General features: G+C 38.5%; 2 protein-coding genes across 3 annotated transcripts in view; one reads left to right on the top strand and one right to left on the bottom strand.

Annotated features, from left to right (window-relative positions):
- The window catches only part of MRPS27 (mitochondrial ribosomal protein S27), a 39,940-nt gene extending 33,103 nt beyond the window's left edge, over positions 1 to 6,837 (bottom strand). The window contains exon 1 of the mRNA XM_050329833.1: positions 6,774 to 6,837. Within this exon, the coding sequence (XP_050185790.1) occupies positions 6,774 to 6,837 (64 nt within the window). The remainder of the gene's footprint in view (positions 1 to 6,773) is intronic.
- A 61-nt stretch (positions 6,838 to 6,898) lies between these two features.
- PTCD2 (pentatricopeptide repeat domain 2) overlaps positions 6,899 to 24,570 on the top strand; it is a 101,390-nt gene continuing 83,718 nt past the window's right edge. Inside the window, exons 1-10 of one of the 2 annotated variants that reach the window (XR_007630586.1) lie at positions 6,899 to 7,015; positions 9,371 to 9,463; positions 11,622 to 11,769; positions 12,553 to 12,670; positions 13,969 to 14,047; positions 15,294 to 15,385; positions 18,022 to 18,135; positions 19,252 to 19,326; positions 20,098 to 20,211; positions 21,572 to 23,069. Coding sequence is in view for 1 of the 2 variants with exons in the window: in XM_050329641.1 (XP_050185598.1) it covers positions 6,910 to 7,015; positions 9,371 to 9,463; positions 11,622 to 11,769; positions 12,553 to 12,670; positions 13,969 to 14,047; positions 15,294 to 15,385; positions 18,022 to 18,135; positions 19,252 to 19,326; positions 20,098 to 20,211; positions 21,572 to 21,796 (1,164 nt within the window). In the remaining variant the exon portion in view is untranslated. Of the gene's footprint in view, positions 7,016 to 9,370; positions 9,464 to 11,621; positions 11,770 to 12,552; positions 12,671 to 13,968; positions 14,048 to 15,293; positions 15,386 to 18,021; positions 18,136 to 19,251; positions 19,327 to 20,097; positions 20,212 to 21,571; positions 23,953 to 24,570 lie in introns of those variants that run through there. The other variant, XM_050329641.1, reaches the window with a different exon arrangement.

Below are 24,570 nucleotides of genomic sequence, written 5' to 3'. Positions count from 1 at the left end.
GCAGAGCCATCATATAACCTTGAATAGAACCTGTGTCCATGAAATCAAATTCTGGTTTCTTGTTAACACCTCATTTTGAAGTTGTATGAAAACAATTATTTCAATTATTGTTAAATACTTAAAAGAAAATAATACGTGAAAAGGTTCTCACTTAGTAAAATGTAAAATGCAGGGAAAAGCAAACTACTCTGTAATGTGCTGGATGAAATCAGTATAACTACTACAACTCATCCAAAAGAAACAACGGACCAGATGCCCTCAAAATTCCCACTTGGTTTCAAGCCTAGCATATGCTGGACAGTGCTTTTGGCATGGATTTTTATTTTACAGTAAAACAATGAGAAACAGAAACAAGCAGGAGCATACTGACAAACTCTTCAGTCACAAACAACAATATGAAGAAATCCTGTTAATCAAACTGAGCACTGTGCCAGTATCTTATTAACTTTATAGCATTTTCTTCAATAGTCATATAACAATATTAATTCAACCATACAGAACTTGAAGCTTCTGACTGCTGAGCAGGTAGCCAGCCATTGCTGCATTTGATGAATTTAATTGGAAGTTAATTTAATTTAATTTGGTGTTTTAGTTTTATGCTGTTCCTGGAAAACGAAGATGACAACAAAGGATGCTGAGCTGATGTGGGCCACCAAGGCCATGCTACACCACTAGATAACCACTAAAAAGCAGACCAACTTCTTTAATAGTAAAGAAATTTATGTGGGAATACCCTTACAACAAGTGTCTGTATTTGACTCTGTATTATTCCTGTCTCTAGCAGTCACAAACATCATGATGACACACATGGGCAAAGGCATTGGGAGCTTTCCCAGTAGTGACAGAAGTCAGAGAGAAGGGATGCTGCTTATCCAGCTTATCAGCTTATCCAGAACTAAGACTGCCTAGGTCCTTGCCTAAATGTCATCCACCATTCTTCATCTCCATTTTGAGACAGCTGGAGAGAAGTATTCACTCCAATATCTGATCTGCTGAACACAGCAATGTGGACCTGAGACTGACAACTGCACACATTGGGACTTTATTTATCTATAGTTGTTATGCATCACTCTCTGAAAACTAGGTGATCCCTATAACCATTTTGGGCCACACTCAAGGCCTGAGTTTGGTATTTCTTTTGTCTAGGTGCTCATGAAGATGAACAGCCCACTTCAGGAAACACTGAGTACTTAAGTAGAATATAAACCCAATGAATACAATAGCATGAATGCCAGATCACAAGACTGTTAGCCATTATACACCAGCATCCTCTGGGAGAGTTCACACACAGAACTTTAATGACTGACCTTTAATGCTGTCTACAAAGCTGGAACTCTCCACCAGAACTACAGCAACATGAAGCACTTATCAATCAGCTCCACTGTAAGAGTCACAATGAATTGAAAGCTGATTAAATCTAAAAGAATAGCAGACAAATTAAGATAATGGGAAATTTAGTTTTGTTTTCAGACAGGCTGCTGTTTCTGTGGTAGTTACCAGATAAGAATAATTTGCAGTATGTAATTCTTTACTGGTTTGTTTTCTCCGAAGAGCACCTAAAATCAAGACTTTTTTTTTTTTCCCCATATTCACAATTTGAAATAATTCAGCTAACTTTTGTAAAGTAAGTTTGCTCCATTGGTGCTACTCAACAGTCACGATTAAAAGTTCTTAGTTAAACAAAAACCTCACAGCAGTACTAGAACGCAAGCATGTGAATACTCAAGTCTTCTGTCACTGTTGGTAGTAAAACTTGCAAACTAACAATGGTATATAAACCAAATCAACATTTTAACAGACAGATCAAAATTCCATGTACATTTTAACAGATACACGTTGCAAGTGCTTTTATGTGACTAATTACCAAAGAGGACACTAGTGTACATAGTCTCTCATACACAATGCCTAAAAATACATTTCTACAAGACTAACTCCTTCAAAATTAAACTTATCTAAAAACATATTTCTGTATATTGAAGAATCTAATGGATTTAAATGACGTAACAAAACAAACCATAAGTATGAGCTGAGGTTATTAAACTTCTGTGCATGTGGTTTCTAGAAGATCAGTATCTGAGACTTCATGCTCACTTTTATTTTCATTTGTTCATAGAAACTCAGTGTGTTGCAGCCTGCAACAGCGTGATTAAGGACAATGACTAAGGTAATACTAACCACTGACTTGGAAGGTGATGGTCATGACTTTTAACACCAGTTTGGTGGCCTAGGAAGTCACCACAGTATCAGTCTGATTCACAGTGTGTACCTATCCACAGAACATAGCCACATCAACAAATAGTACATTATCAGTAAGTGGCGCATTTGACCACCATATAAGGTCACTTTTATTCTGTTTATACCCCTATATTCTCAGAAATGGTTTATCCAGGACAGTGCTACGATCCAATGATAGGGAAAGAAGATACAAATGTGGTGCAAAATTTACTTGTCCTGGGAATGATGGGCAGACCTAATTCATAGGCTAACCATTTGATATGAGGAAAGATGAATTTTAAAGATCCAATTAAAATATAAAGGAAGGTTGAGGCAAAAATTTTACCTTACAATTTGTATATTTCACGTTTCTCTCTATTTCCATGTAACTAGCAGCTTCTGGAAAGAACAACAGCTTTGTACTGTAAAAGGCTTTGAATGGAAACTATTAAAGCCTCTGAAGGCAGCACTGCCACCTGGTGTTGCAGATGAGCCATTTTAGGTACTCTGAATCTAACAAAAAAAGACATTTCCTATCTCACCTGGATTCTGCCATCCCATGGGACTCTGGTAGTTGTTTTTCTTTTCATCAAGGTGTTTTACTGTCACTTACTTTCATTCTTTTTAGTGATGAACCAACTGAAGCAATGGAAAATTTAAGACGAGCCATGCCTTCTGTTTCCTTAATACTTCATTTTTAGTAAGTGGAGTCCAAATTACATCTATGCAGGTATCTTCCTACCAGCACACAGCTTGTAAATTCCAAATTTACATATTTTCCATTCCTATCTTCTTGAACAAATGCACTTTTGTACAAAAATACACATTTTTCAGTACCAAAGTTTGCTAAACTCATTCATGCCTGGAATGCTAAACTGAGATTACAGAGATACAATAAAGTATATCTTACATGGATATAGTAAATGAGTTCAAGTCTGAGAAGGCACATTATTGCAGCAGAGAAATGGAATTGACTTTAAATAAGAAAATACTTAAATACTTTTTTTTCCTTTTTAAGTATTCTCACAACATAGTTTTGCATAATAACAGTTCTGAAACAATGCCTGAAGGACAAACAAAAGAGCATCTCCTCAGCACAAGGAATTCACTCTGGCTATAATCAGCAGTTACTACACATAAGATTATATGTGCAACCATACAACTGGCAGCCACAGAGCAGACGTCTGCAGGGCTGTCTCCTCTTTGAAAATGCTAATAAAGCTGACACCATGTTAACTTGTTTTCTCTTTTTAGTGAACACAAAATGAAAATGCAAAGCAGTTCTTTGAAAAGCATGGAACAGACATCTGCTTTGGATCAAGATCATCAGCAGAGGAGCAGCAAGAACTGTGCCTGCCAAACAGTCACAGAAGATCTTGCCAGGCCTGGGAAAAGCCAAACATGGACTGGACCAGCACTTGCACAACAATGTTTTCTTCAGCAGTGGATTTATATTGGCTACGACATTTATCAAAATAAGAGCCCATTTTCACCTCGAGGTGACTGGTTCAAATACATTCCAGGGCACAAATCTGTGGCTCCAGCCCAAAAAACACTGCATGAGCAGTCCTATTGACAGTAAAGGGTAACACAGTATTAACAGTCTCCACAGGATCCAAGCTACAGCCAACAGGACCCACCAGCTGTTTGTGATTCAGGTATAGTACTGTTGGCAATCCCAACCTACACGCTCACAGCAAATACAAAGAAACAAATTAGGGCATAAAAAACATCATTCTGATCATTTGGTCTGGCTTCCTGCCTGAAACAACTCCTGGAATTTCACCTGCTGGCTCTTCTTTCAGCTTCATAATCTGCATTATAAGAAACAACTACAATTCAGGGGCCCAGGAAACAAAAAGAGAAGACAAAGACTATGCATTAAGGAGTCTCCAAACACCCATGGTACAAAATACTGCATATCTATCTTTAGCATGGAAATATGTTTTGCAAGATGCTTTCTATTTAACATAGTCACCAAAAAGATGGTGGAATGTAACTTCAAATGTAACATAGCCAAATAATTTGGCTATAAAACCTGCACTAGAGATCTCAGTTCCGTATGCAGATACAATTTAACTTACAGCTTCTTGAAAATAAAACTTTTAGTTTCATTCCCCGCCCCAAAAATCTGTAATTCAACAAGAAACTGCAAAACTCCAAGGAAAATGTTCCTTTTCAAAAATGTCTTTAAACAGGATTGTCCTGTAATACTTAAAGTTTTTCTTTCATGTTGCTGTACAATTAAAACAATGTCAATGAAGACAACACTCGGACACAGCCGTAAAACTTTGGATTTTGTGAAAGAAAAAAAACTAGCTTGTAGAAACCAAACATTAATTAAATGGGCAAATTCTAACTTGTTTCTGCATTATAGCTTTGAGTATATATGACAAATTTTTAACATGTTGAACACCTTTCAGCATAGAACCTTAGAAGCATATTGCCTCACACATTTTCTTACTTACAGATGATGAGCTAGTCAAAAATTAGTTCAGGCTGCAATTCACTTGACAAAGTAGAGACAAGAAACAAACTTTTCTCACCCAGATTATGCTCCTCTTTTTGTCTCTTTTCCCATTTTGAGCTATCCACATAGGCCGCAGAAAGAAGAGATCTTCTACCTAGTGAAGTAAGACAACACTACATAAGCCAGTTTGCCTAGACAACTCTAAACAAATTAACACTTTATTAGATATTAATTTTTACTATCCCATTTACTGTGTGTGATGTATTAAGCTGTCTTTATAACATAGTACTCAGCAGCTACTACTGTAACAATTCTGATTAATTGTAACCATTATTAATTACTATTTAATTATTATAATTATTACCTGAACTCTGTATTTAAGAAAAGGACAAATTTGTAAAGGTAGAAAAAAATCCAAAGAATAAAAAAGCAGTTTCTTTGTGCACAGACCTTTTTCATCAAATGCTAGCAATTAGCTAAACATAGGCTAAAAAGCATAAGCAAAAAACATGGCTAGGCACAAAAGGCTTTTCTGCTGTTGCTGGATTATTACTTTTTCCACCTGTAAAGACTTGTCTCACTGGAAGGGAAAGTTAGATGCTCATCTGGAAATACTTCCCTTTTAATATTCTCCATTTTTTCTATCTCCTGTGAACTACAGATTCATGGAAACATTTTTGGAAGTTTTTTCCAAAGACCAGCCAAAGTGAGGCAGGTCTGGCAGGGCATGAGGGAGGCCCTGGGGCAGCTTCACTGCATCATCGAGCTGATTGAAGTGTTTAAGCAAGGATTTAATCTATTCATTGTACCACCTTTGAAATCTGCTCAAGACACTGTATTAGCTTTGGAAACAAAACAGAAAATGCTTCAGCTGGAAGAATTTGTGCATCAGTCACAGATGATGAGGCCTTGAAAATGGATGAGGAAGAGCTGGATAAAATTTGTTGAAGAAAGATATAGGAATACATGTCAAAGGTTGCAGAAAGTAATGTTAAAAAATAAACATTACAATGCTACACAGAAGTCTTAGCAACTACCTTTAATCTGAAATAGCTTTAATCTGAAAATCAGCTGTCTCTGAAAGTCTAGTTTTGGTTGTGAAACAATTTTTTTCCTCATCCCTCTGACACACAATGATAAACACAAGTCCATTTCTGAACAACTTTGTAAACTTCTGTCAAAAAGACCCAGAACGTGGAATTCCACAGTCAGAATATAAGAATACGTACATCACTCTACCAAAGAGATAACACTGTATTTTTGTTTGGTTAGTATGGTTTCTTTTACTGCTATTTTTCAATATGTTGACAAAAGAGATATACAGAAGACCTGGGGACGTTGGTGTGGGTTTCTGGGGATTTTTTGGTTGGGTTTTCTTTAGGATAAATTACGGTTTGCTCATTCACGCGAAGGATGCCAATAGCAAGCATGAGGCTTTAAAGAATTATTTTCCATAGCAAAACTGTCCGCCTGACAGCTCTATGCTCGGGTAAGCCGAGGTTAGGGTTGAGCTCCTCAAGCCGGTTCAGCGCCAGAGGGAAGGGCGGCGCGGTTGAACCCTGGGCATCCAGGAAGCAGAACTGAGGAAAGCGTGTTCCACTCGTGAAAAAGCTCAACAGAGTCACCCATCACCACCACGCTCTAGGCAAACGTTACTGAGCTCAGTTCTCCACAAGGGTCAGATTTCTGGCTTTTCCAAGACATCAGCCTTGTGGTGCTGCTGTCACCGGCCTTACAAGGTTGTGCAGGGCACTCAGTGCCGCGGGCTTGGCGGCCTCTCATACAATTCCGCGTGGCTTCCCCCGGCCCACAGAGGCAGGTCCTAAAATGCCGAGCTATGAAATCCGCGCGATGGAACATCCGCTAAAATACAAACTGCGAACACTCTCTTATACTGCGCAATAGCGATAAGACGTCCACAGAGCTGCCTCCGATTTCACACAGATACACGGAGAGAGAGAGAAACGGGGGAAGGTGAGGGCAGTCCCGGCGCAGCATCCCGCCCCTGCTCACGCTTCCCACCTCAGCCTGCGGCACCCACAGCCACCAGTGCCCCCCACCCCGCCGCGCCCCCCAGCAGCGCACCGACCTGGGCCCGCGCCGAGGGCCCTCCCCTGGCAGAGCACGGCGCGCCGGAGCGCGGGGGCGGCCATAGTGCCGAGTCCGGTGGAGGTGGGCGGTGCGGGCAGGCTGCGAGTGCCCCGCCCCGCAGGCCGGGCCCGGAGATGGCGGCGGTGCTGGCGGGCGGGTCCCGGCGGGCGGCGCGGGAGGCGGCGCGGTGCTCGGCGGTTCGCCCGCCCGCCCCGGGCGCCTGGGGCTGTGCGCCCGCAGGTACCGTGGGCTGCGCGGCGAGGGCGGGCGGCGGGGGCCTGGCCGGGGAGCAAGGCTGTCCGACGGTGTGGGGGATACGGGACTGCAACACCCAGTAGGCCCGGCGGCCGCCGCCAGCCGTGTGCCTGACGGGAGCTGTAGTTTCTGTCTGGATGCCCTTCCCGGCGCGTGGTGGTGTGGCGAGGTGTTCCCGGTGGGCAGGCCGAGCAGGGAGGGTGGGCAGTGCACCGCGGGGAGGGTTGGCAGCGGCCCTACAAGATCACAGAATGAATCCCAGAATGGCCTGAGTTGGAGGAGACCTTAGAGATCATCCAGTTTCAACCCCCTGCCGTGGGGACACCTTCTACGGAATCGGGTTGCGCAGAACCCCATTCAACTTGACCCTGAGCATTTCCCGGGATGGGACATCCACAGCTTCTCTGGGCAACCTATTCCAGTGCCTCACCACCCTCAGAGTAAAGAATTTCTTCCTAATATCTAATCTAAACCTACTCTCTTTTAGTAAAAAGCCATTCCCCCTTGTCCTAGCACTACATGCCCTTGTAAAAGTCCCTCTCTAGCTTTGCTGTAGCCCCCTTCAGGTACTGAAAGGCCACAGTAAGGTCGCCCTGGAGGTCAGTGTTACTGAGCGTATCTCCTACTTGCTGCTGTCAGGATGTGACATTTAAAAGGCAACAACGAACTAAACACATGTGGAGTTTCATAAATGTGTATTTATTCTGGTAGGATGGCAGTGTTATCCAGACTCTGGGCTTCGGAGGCCTTCCAAAGGCACTCCCTTCCCAGAGAAGGAAATGGGGGCACATGGAAAAGAAGTGTATGTTGGAGAGCTTTGCAGCCCAGGCCCTGGCCACGCTCCTGGCCTGCTGTGCCTGTGCAGGCCTCGCTCAGGTTACAGCTCTGTTAAACCCCTCAGAGACATGGAGCCCTCTGTTCTGCCTGACGTTCTGCCCACCCGTCTTCAGTGGCCAGCCTGGTGGAGCGTTGTGAGGCAGAGCAGGCTGGATGGTTCAGTTCTCTGCGATAGCCTGCACCACCTGCACATGCCAGCCACCATATCTGTCTCCCTCCTTTTTCATTGGAGGTCCCTTTGCTTGGTTTGGCACAGGTTTTTTTTCTGTAACACTGTAAGACATGAATCTAAGGAAGCAGTGGAATTCATCAAATTGAATTCAAGAAGGGTAAAATTCTGCTGCCCCACACTCTCTGCTGACACTCTCCGTGACCATTGACTGTGATGTGCAGTGCGCTGGTCCCACTCAGGCCCTAGCGTGATTCCTGCACCAGCTCTGGAGAGGCCCAGGACTGAGATGAGCTTTTGCTATAGACCAGCTGAGGTCTGTGGGAAGTAAATGGTAGCATAATACAGGTCAATTTCATGCTAGATAAATTGTGTTCGTTTACCCATTGGAACATTTTCCATTAAGTTTAATGTATGAATGTTCCCTTTAATGGATTTTTTGCTTCAGGTTTTATGAAGTGTGTCATTAGCATGCTTTGCTTGCATAGAAAAAAAGTGAGTTTTTTGCATGGCCTGTTACATTTTTCTAGGGAAATGCAGAATGAGAATAAACAACCTAACGCAGTTCAATGCTTGCTCTTGTCCCTTCATGATTCAAATAATTCTTTAAGAAGCTAAAACCTTAAAATATTAGGGTGTAACAATGTAAGCTACTACAGTGACTCTCTGTTACAAAGTCATTAGTTGCGAATAAAAATCTACTGGACATCTGATTTTGTAACAGGAAAAACTTGTCAAATAGCTTTTGCATGACGCTTTTATAAAAGCAGCTTGCAACACAGTACAGTTGAGGTCAGCAAGCAAAGTAAATTCTGAGATTCTAGACTCAATAACTGTCTTACTTTTGATGTCTGTACTGCAACAGAACTTTACTAGGTATCCTGAGCGTTAGTGGATTCCAAGTAATATGGTTGGTGTTTTTATAGATTAAAAAAATAAGCATTTTGTGTCTTCTTACTGCCTTTGTGGAGAATAAAGAAATTACAAGAAAATCATAATAAAAGTATAAAAGGGGGGAAAGATCTTATTCCTGAGCAGAATGCTCCTCTTCCTCGGTGAAGAGAAGTATTACTTCTAGTTTTTCTTGTGCTTATTCAATAAGTAAACTTCTTCATCCTTGTGCACATAAACTCCATAGAGCTGTGACGTAGTATTTGGGTTCTTTTGTTAGTAACATGAGCAACTGCAGTTTTTGCAGTCTGTTTTTTAAGGTCATACTGACAATGATCTGGCATCAGAAAATTAAAGTCAGTAATTCATACACGCAAGGTTCAGTAGTAATAAATCAGACAGTGTAACGTAAAACTCAGCCTTCTTTTTTGTTCTTGTGATAGGGAAACGGTATCTACTAACAGAAGAAGATATAAAGTTACAAGAATTTCAACAGATGAAAGTGGCAATTAGAAACGAAGTTCATGGCAATAAAGGTATAGCATTTATTTCATAATCACCATTCTCAATTTTAGCATGAGTCTTAGGAACCAAAACAGTCCAAGTTACAAAATTATGACACCAATTGATTATAGAAACAACTTACATCTTCCTCCTGCAAATTTTTTGTACCTACCATTATTGGAAGATCTGAGGCTTTATAGAATGTAACAGTATTAATATGCTGTGTTGAGAATATCTTTGGAGAAGCTTTCACGTGTACAAGGTGTTCACGTAAGACCTGAATGTTTGCGTCCTCTCTTTTCTAACTTTTTCAGATAATCTAATTAGTCTACAAATACTGCTTCAAATACCTCATCAACAGAGAAGGTTAACACAAAGCCAAATGGTTACCTAACTGCCCAAGAAAGGCCTTCACAAGTAATTCTCTTTTAATCTGGTCTGGAAATTTAGTTAGAATATTCTTTTAGATTTTTTTTCTTTCTAGTGTAGGTTCTCAGTTGTACACCCACTTCCAGATGACATATGCTACACAGAATAAGAAAAACAAATTCAGGTTTTCCAAACAAATATAGGAGCAGAATCTGGATTTTTTCTGGCAGGGATTTTGTCATGCTGTTTATGTTTCTTAAAGAAAGGAATTTGTATACATTTTAAACATAAACATAAAGCTGCCCTTATTAAAGAAAGGTTAGGCAAAACTCCTATTTTATCATGTGTGGGTGTTCTAGTGTTCCAAAGGTTGTAGTTAATTTTAAGACAAGGTAGAGACAAATAAATCTAGTTTTATATAAATCAGTCTTTTGGGGCAGAGTGGAAAGTAAAGTCAACCTGGCAGTTTTTTCTATATTTAGTAAAATTTAAATTGTGCAGTTGCGAATCATATTGTTATTATATTTTGCTGTAATGATGACATATTTATATTGTTGTTTATTCGTCCTGTACTTGAGATACATTGAATTTTTTGCTAAAGCAGGTTTATAGAAGCCAAATTTGGCTTTACAGGTCACAGTTTTAGTTTCATACAAATAGTAGCATCTGAAAACTAATGAAAACATTGTGCTAAACACCTATTTGTGTGTATGTCTGAATAGTTTTTGTACTCAGTGTTTAATATGTGAAAGATGAAAAGAAATAATTAGGGCTAATAAAAACTTGGTTTAGAAATGGAAAAAGCAGTAACAACTGTTATACAGAATATATAATAGCTATTATTTATTGTAGTTATAATCCATCCATTAACTAGAATAGTTATACTATTAACTACAGCAGTTATACAGTTACCTAAAATGGTGTAAGTACCATTCAGATCCCAGGTTTTTTTTTAATTTCTGTACAGCTTTGAACACATCACAACCATTAGGTATGCCTACTTGTATGTATACATTCTTCTGACTTTCAGGACTAACCTCTCTATTTCTGTCTCGAGTAAGGACTTGCAATTGCATGTAGCAACAGATATGCATCCGGTAACTTTTCACCTCTTGTGTAGATCACAACTTGGAAACAGCAGTGGCCCAGCAATGGCTACAAAAGAGACATGGTCAGCACCATGAGAGGAATGGGGCTGTCAGGTGGTACATGTGATTTTAATCTTGTGTATTTTGGTCAGAGGATTGAGATTACCATCTGGAGTACTCGTCTTTGTGCTTGCTTTGTCATAGTTAAATGGGTGGGATAAAGAACCATCTTTTTTGGGGGCAGGATAAGGGAAGCAACTCTTAAGTTTATGGTTGTGTATGTAAAAGCACAGATTATATAGGAGAGTCTTTGTGTTTTCATCAGCTGTGAAGAAATTTAAATCTTCTGTATTAACAGTGTTGAGTAGGTCTTACGGTTTTTTGAATGCTGTGTGGAATTGGTTTTGTTTGTTTGCTTGCTCTTCAAAAAAGAACAGAAGGCATAAAATGTCACAAAACTTTCTTCCTCATTAAAACTTTTGCATTACATGGTATATTCCATAACATACACAATGGAATTAAGTTCACAATAAGCATCTTCTTGATTTTCCAAGTTTGACATGACTTTATGGAGACATGGTGGCATGCTTTTCTGTGAGAAGCTTTATGCATTTTTCTTGGTGAAAAAACAAGCTTTCTGATTCATTGAGTCTCCAATTTTTCAGGTACCAAGTATGCAACACCTGTAATGGAATTGTCTATAGACTGCTCCTGTAATATATTTTATTTTCAGATCCATATTTTAGAAGTATTAAAGAAAAATTAAAGAAAAATGGAATAATTCTCAAAAATGAATTAAAAAATCTGCTGCATTTATGTCAGACTTCATCTGATGTGGAACTAGCCAGAAAAGTTATTTACAGGTATTTTTTACAATCCAGGTAATGCTCTTTTCTGTCTTTATTTTTTGTCTTTTATTAGATCATCCCAGGTTGTATCTGCAATTGAGCGCTTGTCCTAATTCAATGGCTATAGGCATAATTAATTCCTTTAGTTAAGCCTATGTTTTCAGTTTCTTTGGATCATCAAACCCTTCAAAGACTTTCAGGTCAAAGGAAGGTCAAGCTGTGAGAGCAAAGTGATGTCCTCCTGCAGAATGAGTGGTGAACCACACAGAAAAATCATCCCACAGCTGAGAAGCTGTTGTGTTTTTCAGGGTTTTTTCCAGCCAAGACACACCTGATTATAAACTGGTTTGGAACCAGCAGTGGCAGATCAATGGCATGAGGTTTTGTGAGTGAAAACTTTCCCAGCAATTACAGTGTAGGAGCTATAAAGTAAAATTTAGAATACTGTCTTTTTGTAGAGGTATTTTAGGAGATACTGCTGCTAAAATAGACTGCTGCAGCTTCTGTGCTATCATTCCATGAATAGAAGGTAAAGTAGCTGGGAATTTTTGAGAGAGAGACCCTTTCTATTATTGATTCAATGCAAATTACTCTATTGGTAATAGAAGACATTATTTATTGCTAGTTAATTTATTAGTTTGATCAAATTGTTTTTCCTTAAAATTTAATCTCCTGTTATCTATATATCCTTAGGTGGTGTGGATAGAAAAGTGTGGCTTTGTCACTGCACGTACAGATCTTGCTCTCTGTTTAAAACTGTTCCTTCCTGGCAAATTCCATGCCCTGTGTGATTAACTTTTTTAATCTTTCCAATAGGTACCATGAGCAGAATGGAATAACAACCTTACATAATTTTAAATTTGGGCCTCTCTTTATGAGGCTATGTTATGAGCTAGACCTTGAAAGACCTGCAGTAGAACTTATCAAAGATCAGGTACTTCGGCTATATATTTCGAAAATACTATTGTTGTTGTTGTTATTAGTCATTATATTCTCAGTCAACATATTCTCAAATATGAGAAATGGTATGCTACCAATAGCAAAACAGTAATTAAAAGGAAATTAAATGCTAGTTTGACTGCTAACTTTATTTCTGGATGATTGCTTCATTTAAATAAAAATTGAATAAAAAATATTGATGAAAAAATAATTACTTAAGTTAACATGGCTGATGCATGTTTTCCCACATTCTGTATCGCATTAGATCATTCTTGGAAATTAATGCTTCTGAGATTTTCTGTGGTAGCCCTCTGAAATCCCTTTTTATTAGTACCAGCAGATTTATCATGATACTCTGTACTTCAGACTCCCTCTGAACTCTGTAGAGGTGACATGGTATTCAACAGCTCAGGAACTTAGCTATTTTAGTGCTGAAGAAACTTAAGGACTTGTTTTTGAACATCTCTAAAATTCTATATGTGCTGTTAAGACAAGATATTAGTCATGCTTAGTGTGTGCAATAATGTTGTGTCTTCAAAAATGTCTGCTAGCCAGTGAAAAGTCATCTCTCTGATGCTAATTCATTCAGGCATGAGATATGCCCAGCAAGAAATGGGAGAAGTCTTTCTATTATTCTTAAATTGGATGTGTAAGAGTATGTAGTTTTTATTTTGGTTTGTTTTTTTTCTTATTGGGATCTGTGTCATTAAGACAGGTCCTGCTGTACTTGCAGGATGTAGTAATTGGTGGATAGTGAGATACTTCTTCAGACTCTACTACAGAAATTTAAACTTAATGCATCTGACATTTTGTTTGGCTATTCCCAACAGAGTGTGGTTGAAGTAGAACATAAAATGTAATTCCTCTTTCTTCTGCTACTCTTACCATCATCACTGAAGCTCTTGTGCTGACCTGTGCATCATTTGATATCGTGATTAGAAAAAAATTCTTTCAATTCATGGTGGTGTGCTTCACTGCAAAGATACTGCTCACCAGCTGCAAGCTGTCAGGGACTTCTGCTTACAGTGGCTTAGAGGTTACAATCTGTCATTAAAAAAGATATAGGGAGACTCTCTGGGAAATTTCTGTTTAATTTTAGTGAGTTTTTGACCATACTGAGTCACTGGTATTTTAGAGGTTACTTGACAAAGGGACGAACAGTCAGGGAACCCAGAGAGTTAAACTTGAACTTGTAAAGATGTTTATTCCAGTAGGAAGACCTGCTAAATGCTGTGCACAGTAAGACTGTTCACTCTCCTGACCTTTTCTGTGTTTGCTCTATTTCTGTCCCAGAATTTGCATGGTTTTTTCTCAGAGAGTACATCGTTCCATATTTTGATGACTATGTTGTTTAAAAAGGGCCATTTTGAAAGTAAGTACTGTGTTTCCTAAGACAAGTTAATTTTGGGGAGGATGCTTCACACTATATGTGTTGTGTGTGCATATAAATATATTTATTTTTTTTTAGTGAATATTGCTAGTTGTCTATGGTTTTAGATGGCCAAACATCACATAAATAAGTGTAGATGGGAATGAGTTCTACTGTAGTGTGTAATAAAAGTGGAAGACTGTATTGGTCTTCTACTTCCTATGGTGTTCTTGCCACTCAAGTTGCCCAGAATTGTTATTATCTGGGAGAACTTGTCCCCTAAACCCTCTTCTCTAAAGTGCTAACTTCTCTTTGCTTTGTAATTTCCCATAGCATTTTGTTTTCTCTATTCAGAGTTTATTTTATGTGGGTTTTGAAATGGTAAGTTCTTCAATAATTTTTTGGCTGTTCTGCATTACTGTCAGTGCAGAGAAGAATACCCTTTTTCCAAAGCCGTGGTCTTCTCTTGGTTTGTCTTACTAGTGCCATCACACAGAGTGTCTACTGCAGTGTTTAAGTCCAGTGCTTCAAATCAGTTTGGCCCTTTGTGAGGATAAGGAAGAGTCATCTAACCAAACTTAAAAGACTTTCCATGAGAAAACCTTAAATTGAGTATGGAGTAAGCTTTTCAAGTAAATCCCTTTATTTGAAATTTGTTGAACACACAGCACTCGGTCTCTTGACGTTTAGCAAATAAAAGTCCAGCAGCTGTCCTAAAAATTGAGACTGAACCACTGTAAAAATAACTAGATCAGCACCTGAATGCAGCTGTTATGCTGAGGCATGGAGTTATTGAGGAGATATGTAGTTTACCTAAAGTGGTGGAAGCTTTCTGGGCAGTTAGGAAGAATGAGGGCGGCTTTGTGAAGTATCTAGAATTTAGCATCAGATTCATATAAAAATAATAAAAGAGTAAGGCCATATTCTACTGTAGACTGAAAACTTCCTTGCTAAGAAGAAGTATTTTATATCCTATTATGTTTGCTCTATTTCTTTCCTAGAATTTGCATGGTTTTTTCTCAGAGAATACATCGTTCCATATTTTGATGACCATGTTGTTTCCTATTTATAACTGACCATTCATTAAACTTTTTGAATTATTTTCTTTTTAAAATAACATGTTTCAGTTTACATTCTTATTTTCAAATAGACTTACTAAGCTTATAGCATACTGAATTGTTTTTTCTTCAGTAACTAAAGGTATAGCCATAAATTTGTGAAGTGAGTAATGCTAATATATTTTTGATAGATGCTTTGGAAGTTTTGGTGGAAATGAAAAAACAAGGTATACCTTTCAACAAAGAAACGTATCTACTTGCATTTGCAATATGCTATAAACTGGTAAGTATTTTTTAATTTACATCATGAAAAAGTGTTTGAAATGCTTTTTTTTGGATTTTAAAATTTCCGTATTTTCCCTGTCATTATTTCCTATCTCCTGGAAATATTTTAGACATATTTAAAGGTTTGTGCAGACATAAGCATTATGGAAAAAAATTGCTACAGCCCTGTAGTATTCTTTCTCTGGGAACTTTGCAACTCTTCAGACTATACTGTGTGCTTAAGCCTCAATATCAGTTTTATAGTTTGGTTTCCTTAAGAGACAAGGTTTATATGTGATATGTTCTGTTTGTCAGACTTTCCGCATCCATTTTCCCCCTCCCCCTATAAGTAGCCTTGAACCATTTCTGTAATTGCACCCAAATTTGACAAGGAACAGAGTTGTCAGAGTTAAGCTGTTCCCTACATGCCTGATAAAAATGGACAACTGAGTGGAGAAAAGAAAGAGTGGAGAAATGAATGCCTTTAGTGAGAGACAGGCTACCCTTGAGCTTACCTGTCTTTTTAACTAAAAGAAAAAGAGCGTAAACACGATGAGAAACTGGGCTACATTGGTTCTTTGAGTGTTTCCTTAGAACAGTTTTCCTTTAGTAGCAAAGTGAAATCCAAAAACTTTTTTATTTTGATCTTCCTCTCCAGATTTGAGTCGGTTCTGCAGTTTGAAATATTAACATAGACCCTTCTCAAACTCAGTTAGAAACTTTTCTTCCATCTTCTTATGTTTTACAAAGATGCTAGCTGAGGAAAAAATTATACCATTAGACTAAACTTCCTCAGGTTTCTCAGTTAGCCATTCAGTGAAACTGAGTGCATATGTGAAAAAGGAGTAGGCCTAAAATAGTACCTCATCAGTAATTTACATAGTGCTTCTGCAATTCTCAGTTCTAATGAGTTAGGCCTGCCTTTAGGTCCGCTGTAGCTTCTTCCCTAAAATCTTTATATGTTTTTTTTACATGCCTGCAGTCAGAAGGCTTGGACCCATGGCGTGTGCAACAGAAAGGTTCCCAAGGCTTCTGTTTTCTACTACATCTGACCCTACATATGTTTTCAATAGAGAATCCAACCCATTATTAATCTTGATGAAAATAGAGGGGAAACGATTCTAAACTGTCATCTGGTTGTTTTAACAGCCACAATAAACTCGTGGGTTTTTTTCATTAAGATAAAATACTATCAATAGGGGAATAAGCTGTAGTAACCCTTTATGCACTAAAGAAGATTAGGTGAAGCTCTTTCAAAAGCTTAATCTGTTGACTCATCTGTTAGGAGGAGGAGGAAAAACCACAAAGCTCAGATGTGCTTTTGCGCATGATGGCAAGATAAGAAATGTCAGAAAAAATCTTGGCAGGAAGTATCTTCAAGATGCACTACTTGACACTAATACCATATTTCCATTATTCATTAAGAGCAGTGCTCAGTTTTTACCAGGTTAGATTCTTGGTTTTTATGAATAATCCTGACAGAAACCAGTACAGAAAAATGTACAAGGCTTAAAGCTCAGATTGTTGCCAGGGGATAAACAAAGGAATTGATGTTTAATCTTTGTTCAGAGGTGTTTAACAGGTCAACTCTAAAACACTTCTGGGATGTTTTAAATCACTATAAGGCACTACTATCCTCTGAGATAACAGATGGTCCTTCTTTTAGTGCCGGAAAGAGCTATAGGCCTTTGGATGACAACAAAGTATGTAATAATCTTCTGGTGGTCAGAATGCTTCTAACTTTTGAAGAACATGTTTTAAACCATATTTTGCAGGAATGACGCTTTGAACTCTAGGAACAGAAATCAGCACCAAATATGAGGACTCTTACCCATATTGGTGGTACCAATTATTACAAAACCTTCGTGCTGCCAGCGTTTAAGTTTGGCAGATACTATTCTGTTTGGGGTCCTGTCAGTTCCACCCATAATTTCCAGTGTGAGCCGTATTGGTTTGGAAAGTTGGTGGTTTGTGAAGTAGCACACAGCTAAACTCATTGCTTTTTACTGTAGACTGTCGTGAAAATTGTCTCAGCAATAAAAGAAGCTTTCTGTGTTGAAAAACTTGCAAATGTCTAAACAGTCATATTAGAATGTATACTTTGGAAACATTTTTCAAGATTTACTCTGTAAGAGAGGCTAAAAATGGCCGAATGTTCAAATTGGCACATACATAGACTGCTTTAGTGTAATGATGCGGAGCAGTTCAATGCTTAGAAAATGTTGACTTTTCAGTAAACATTTCAGACTTTTCAGTCTACCTAATGTAGATTCTAAAATAAAGTAAGGATAAAAATTAATCTTCCTTCCTGTTTTGGGAATTTTTGGAAAGTGAAAAGGAAAGTGTCTGTTGGTTTAGGATATTGCCACAGTTGTTTTATATCTTGTAGAAGCCGAAACAGGGCCAGGTGTAATTCTTAAAATAATGGAAGTTATGTTTACCTTCTTTTGACCTCTGTCATTTTAAATACCATATTTTGATGTTGTGTTTCTCAATAAGTGCTGCATGGAATCGGCTTGTTTGGGTTTAGACACATATTGCCTTGATGAGCATACAGTGTGTTGACTTCTGCATTCCGAGTGTGATTGCATTCACTTACAGTCCTGTCAGATCACAGGAATAACAAGTGCAACTTACTTTGAAATTTCTATGCAGGACAACCTGGAGTCTGCCAAGATCTCTGCAAAATTGCTTGAAGAAGCACAGTTGAGAGGTGACACATTATCTCTGCGAGCATACTGCTTTGCCATGGCAACTGCACTCAAGCAGGTACAATGCCTTTTGGTTTTGGTTCTGCCTGGGTCTATAGTTTTATTGTGAAAGAAAGTTAACATGGAGAAAGTGTAATTGATCTGTGTAATAACTTCAAGTATTGGAACTTTTAGTCTCCTGAAACCGTATGGTTATGGACAACTTTCACATAAATTGAACCTCGAAGTTCTGAAATATAAACATACGTCTTGAGTGTAATGTATTTTGTGCTAGTGACAAGGCTGTCTATAAGATTAGTAGAAAAGGAAAGAGTTAGGCAAACAGGTTAGATGTAACCATGGATCTACTCCTACAGATACTACTATTTGGTGATGATTTCTTTAAATAGAATCTAAATTATAATTTAAAATATTTGTGCAATCGTCCCTTTAAAATGTTTATCTTGGGAGGCAGGCTCAAAGGCTGTAATGTATCTAGCCCTACTGCCTGGGAGGTGGCCTGCCTTTCTCCACAACATGTTTCAGAAACAAAATCTCTCTCTCTGAAACAAAATGAAAAGTGCTTCGTGTTGCTGTATGTAAAAATCAGATAAAATTCTTGTTTTACAAATGGAGTAATGCTCCACATTATATTTAACTGTTCCTTAAGCTGCGTGATCTTTGACAGTACTTATTGCTGTGAGTAAGATGTTTCTTGATCTCAAGTAACATTGCTTGGTCTAGTAAATGCCAGTTTAACATTAACTGTCTATACAAATCAATTGATGACACAGATACAGTACTGTAAATGTGTATGTCCAAAAGGTTAAAAGGGCTGGCCAGGATAAACATCCACATTAACATATGCTGCACTTCCTTTAAGTACTCTGACATGTGTCAAAATGAGCATGTGTGTAGATCTTGCATCTTTTAGGTGATCTCGTGCTTGGTGTTGGTTATGTGCAACACACTGTAGTAAAGACCCAGATGACATGAGAAATCCAGCATGGGGTCTTTCTTTTGCAGGCTGCACACTGTTTGGTGTCTGTGGGTCATGGTGAAGGAGTTTTAGATGCTGGTTTGTGATTTATTGAAAAGTTGTGAAGGACTGTTTTTTTCTCTTGAACTTTTATTGCAAAGATTTGTGACGCATGTTTTGACTGTATTTTTTTTATTATTTATAATTTCTTCCCAGAACGATATAGCACAAGCCAAACTCTATTGCTCCCAGATAATGAAAACAGAGAACAAACTATACAATAATCTTAAAGTAAGTATACTTGCTTTGTACTAAAATCTTGCAGAGGAGTATGCTATATTGCCAAAAAACTTCCCTGTGCAAAGTAACAAAGAGCAGCTTCTTAGGAGCACAGTTGTGTGTTAGTAGTGTTGCTGAGCTCGTTTCTGAGCCAACAGACAATTTCTTTTGGGTGACTTACATTCTGAACTGATAACAATCCTCACCCATTTTTTAAAATAACTTTCTACCATAGATGAGACCAGTTCTACATCTGTGGGTACAGAGCCATGAACAATTTCTAATTATGACACTGTAACTTTTTGCTTTCTTGGTACAAAAGATTGAAAAAACCACAGCTCGAATTAAATGCCTTCTTTAGCTGTGCTCTGCCCACTTCAGGCCTCCTTGAGCCCTACAGACCTTAGCCACTTGTGTGCATACAACAATTTTTTTTGCTTGCACAGTCTGTAGCCTCAGAGAAAGTCTACTGCATGTGCCACGTAAGTGACCTCTCTAAGCTATGGCAAAAACCACTTTATTCAAGAACAACTAGTTCAGCCTCATCAGAGGAGCTCTGCCTTCAGGCACACCATTCCTTTCCAGGTCCCAGCTGTGAAAAAAAATAAACCAGTGAGGAAATGGATCATTCCATCTGCTTTCTTTGCGATTAATGGATTTTTATCAGTACAGCATCTGGAAATGTATTTCGTACTGCTTTGCTTCACGTTTTTCTCAAATATTTTTTAAAAAATTTACATTCTAAGTGCTACTTGTGTGGTGTATTTTTATTTTATTTTTAAGGTTCTTGTCCAGCTCAGATCTGGTTTGCTAGAAGAAGTAATAAAGACTTTAGAGGCAGCAGTGGAAGTAGATACTCCTCCCTTTGTGAAAAAACTTGAGTTTTCTGAGGAGGTGGTAAGTACACGGTAATGACAGGATGGTCATGATGCTTGTCTGAGACGTGGTAATGGTGGTTCACCTACAGAACTTCAGGTGCCAAAGTTCACCCTCCTAAAGTTTGGGTTCTTCTAATGCCAAAGCATCTGTCTGGCTTCCTGTACTGTTGGACAAAACACTTAGCTGTTCACTTCCCATGATCTTGCTCTTGAAAGCTCATACTTCATCTGAATGTAGATGAAGCCTCATCTAGTGGCATTAAATAATTTAACCCCTTGCCTTCTGTGCTATTTTCATTTGATATGAAAATGAGAGTAAAATTTCTGATCACAGTGATATTGTTAGGTTGGTAATTTTTGCAAAGATCTGTGACGCTATACAGGGAAGTGTGATATAAGAAATAGTAGCTTTTGCTATTTAACTATATTTTACTGTGAAAACTGCTTTTACAGTCTTGATCAGCAAGAAGTCTTCCTCAGAGCACATATGTAGCCTCTATCCGTTTGTCAGCTGCTTTTCCTGAAACTCATCCGTGAATTCGTTTTGAATGACTGTCTAGAACAAGACAAGAATAATTAAATACTACCCTTTCACTACTACCTATTAAACAGAATTAGTAATTGATATGTAAAATAACAAATATCACGTAGAAGGGGGTTATACCTTTCAAAGCATAGCCCATTTATATTGGCTATATTACTGCTATGTCAAAAATAAATTCTTTAAGCAGCATTTCATTTTGTAAAGTCTTTGCAATGAATGTTGCATGTATCAGTGTTGTATTTGATTTTGTTTGGGAAATTTGTAACAAGCAGAAGAAAACTAAGCATTAATCCTAACCCTTCCCTTCCACAAAATAAATAACTTACTGATAAATAACTTTTTTTGAGAGAGATTTACTTAAATCTTGAACTCATACTCTGTGTATGGCATACAGAACTTCTCAGATCTGTACACTGAGTCTGTTGTTTGTCAGACCCTATAGTCTGACTTATTGATTTGTTCTGTACTGTACATTTACTGAGATGTATAATAATAGTTAGAATTTTGCTGATCTGAAAAGTAGATTCCAGGAAGCAATTACATTTCCTGGATTTAAATAGAAAATAATTGTGTTACTCTGTATTAGGACTGAAAATAGGACTGTACAACTTCGAGGAAGTTTTAAATGTAATAAACTCTCTCTAATAGGTATCGAGTGCATTTCCACTATTGTGTGGTGATGCATAATGTGTGTTCCATAAATTCATTGCCTTAGCCACCTATCTTACGCTGTGTGTTTGTTTTTTACGATGAGTGATTACTTGTCTTCAGTGTGATAGGAGATCAAGATCTTCACTTGCTGAACTGTAACAATATGTAATTTTCTCTTCCTCAGCTGGCTACAGTCAGGGAAAAGATGGAAGAAAACCCTAACCTTTCTGTCAAATTAGGAAATATTTATACGAAACTACAAGCTTCTGGACAGATTACCGTGTGCACACTGGAAGACATGCTTTTCCAGATTCCTAGTTCAAAGAAGACTATTACAAAGCTTTTAAGTAAGAAACAATTGGGCTATCGGGCTGCTAATCCGCTTCAGTCAGCTCTGTTGTTGGAATAGTTTAGTATTTGGTGGTGAACTGAACAGCTGATAGCATCTCTTAGAAGCCAGGTTCAAAGAAAATGTCTTCTCCCAATTTCCGCAATGAGCAAATGACCTCTTCTAATTTTCCAGTATTAAGCTTCCCAAGGTAAGCAGATCTTGGTGCAATTTGCAAAGTTTCTTAGAGCAAGTATGATCATATTTTTAGACTATAATGACTTTAATGACTGTAATGGTTTTAATGACTCCAGATCAAATGTACTTGATTTTAGCAATAAAAAGCTGTTTGTAGCTGTGAGTCATGTACACTCAAAAATCTGTACACACTCACCATCCAGAATAGAAGTAGTTGGAAACAGCTATACCTTAGTTGGCATTTGAGTGCTTTTGGTTTGCTTCTGCCTATGAAGTGATGAACCTATTGATATAGAGGCAGTCCTCTAAGCACTAGACTAGTTAGAGCCCAGCTTGCTACTCATACTCTCCAAGTTGGGCTACATTCTCTCTCCTCTGGATTCTGTTCTTTTTATTTTGTCTCTGCCCCAGTTGAGCAATGTCAGAACTCAGAGTATTCTTTCTGTGAATGAATCTGTGCGTGCTGTATCAAACTTTGTTGAAGCCGGTGAGCCACTGTGAAGGAGCAAGAATGCATCCATGCAGAAACACAGCTTCAAAGCAGATGGGGCTACAGCACATCAGACGTTTCTGTCTGAGGTTCTAACTCTCTAATTTTTTGCTGTCACAATATGTCCTGTTAATGCTGAAATGCACAAAAACTGTTACACAGTAGATGGAATTTCATGCAAGTGTAAGTGCAGAATTATTTGAGGTGGTGTATCAGGGATTGTTGATATTTTTTGGTCTGTGTTTGGCCCAGCCACCTGCAGAAGTTTTGTTCTTTGCCTGCCAAGTTCACTGACAAACTGGAGCTTTGTCCTTGGAGAGACAGTTTCTTGTACAAACTGTTTTAGTTGCTGTTCTGTGATTGGCTGGTTGTCTGTAGAGGACGTCTGAAGGAGAAACTGAAGAGGAGAGGATGAAGTAAAGCCCTCAGACCCAAACAGATAAGACCCCTTGAGTGAAACAGCACAAGTGTGAGGGGAATCCCAAAGTTCTCACTCAGCACTGAAGGGGTGCACTCACATAACGGGGGAGGGACCGAAGGCCTCTGGCTGGGCGGTGCTGCCACACCGGCCCAGGGAGACATCTCCGGCTAATTGGATAAAAAATGCAGGTGGCTCGTGCTCGGGGCTCTCAAGCTTCACATGAAGGACAACATTGCCTTTTGCGGGTACGCCTGTGATCTTTGTGAGCCTGCTGACCCTCCGAGGATGCAGCCTCTGCTATGGGGAATTCTGGTTATCCTGGGGTCGGTCGGTAAGACAACCTCACAAAACAGACCTGCATGAGTGGGGGTTTCACTGAGGGCTTTGTTCACTCCTCTCCTTTCCTGTCTCTCAGGCTCCCATTTACTTGGACACTTTTGTAATCAATATTGGGTTTATTGTTGAGCTTTCAGCAGTGTCTTGGTTTTCAATCTCGGCATCCTTTCGAACTCACCTGTTACAGGTGTGTATCACATTTTTGCAAATCACATGCACACTTTTTATGAGTGGTGGCATGAACTAAAGTACTACATACGTTAATCTAAGAACACAGCTATTACTTTTTCTGTAGTATTGTGTAGCATGGTATTCCACATACAGTTCAGGAGTAGAGGTTTTTAATGCTTTTCCCTCAATTGGAAATTCTTTCAATGTTTCCAATACTATATGAACCCTTGAGAAGCTCCCAATCTTTTCTCCACAAATAAATTTGATATGGGATTTGTAAAGGCTGCTTGCATTGTGGCAAGGATTAGTGGCAAAAAATGTAGAGGGATTAAGTACTTCTCAGTTTACTCTGTTGGTATTATCAGGACAACTGTCTGATATTGTCCAGTACTATCGGGACAACTGTTTGCTGCTAAAGTTTATAAATGACACACACATTTAACCTTGCACAGCAAATATGTAAGGTCAGTTCTGTATTAATTACAAGAAGTTGATGCATCCTGGGACTGTGCATGTTTGCTTGTTCATTCAAATTTGAATTGGTTAGCTTTCTACCTGAGGCTGTATCCTACCTGCAATTGAAGTAATGATAACTTCTATTAAAACTGTCAATATACCTGATTTTTCCATTCTTTGTTCTCTTGGCTACTTGTTTTCCTGAGGTTTATTTACTCCAAGTAACAATATTAAATTGATTTTTTTTAAGAAATAACATGCCTTTGTCTTAAGAAAGGAGATGCCCTTAAATAACTAACAATACTTCAGTAGAAGCAGAAAGCAAGGACTCAACAAAGGTTAAAAAACCAGGTTCAGAGAAACACACAGAAAATTCAGACAATTAAAATTAGAATATTGAATGTTGCTCCAGAAATGTTGTAGAAGACTTGTAACATTATCCCTCAAGAAAAAAAAAAAAAGCTGGGAAAAATAAGCAATTTCTAATATTTATGCAGCTGACTTCCAACAAAGTCAAATTTGTGTCATACATGTTGCAGAGACTTGTTACTTGGGAAATCTTGGATTTGAGTGATTATTTATGAATTTGTATTTTAATGCATCAAGGTCCTAAACACACTGGCTTTTGTGCTGAAAAGTCTTCAGCCTTGTGCTTAGTTGAGTGCTATTAGGTGTTGCTGACTCCTGGTTTCCAAGCACCCAAGATCAGGAAACCAAACTTGTCTAAAGGTAAGCAAATACTTAGGGGTTTTGGTGGGCCAGAGTGGCTGTTAATTCCAAGGG

Source organism: Myiozetetes cayanensis, unplaced genomic scaffold (assembly GCF_022539395.1).
Source record: "Myiozetetes cayanensis isolate MyiCay16 unplaced genomic scaffold, myiCay2020 scf4, whole genome shotgun sequence".
NCBI classification, from domain to species: domain Eukaryota; kingdom Metazoa; phylum Chordata; class Aves; order Passeriformes; family Tyrannidae; genus Myiozetetes; species Myiozetetes cayanensis.
This window is presented reverse-complemented; position numbering and strand designations above follow the sequence as displayed.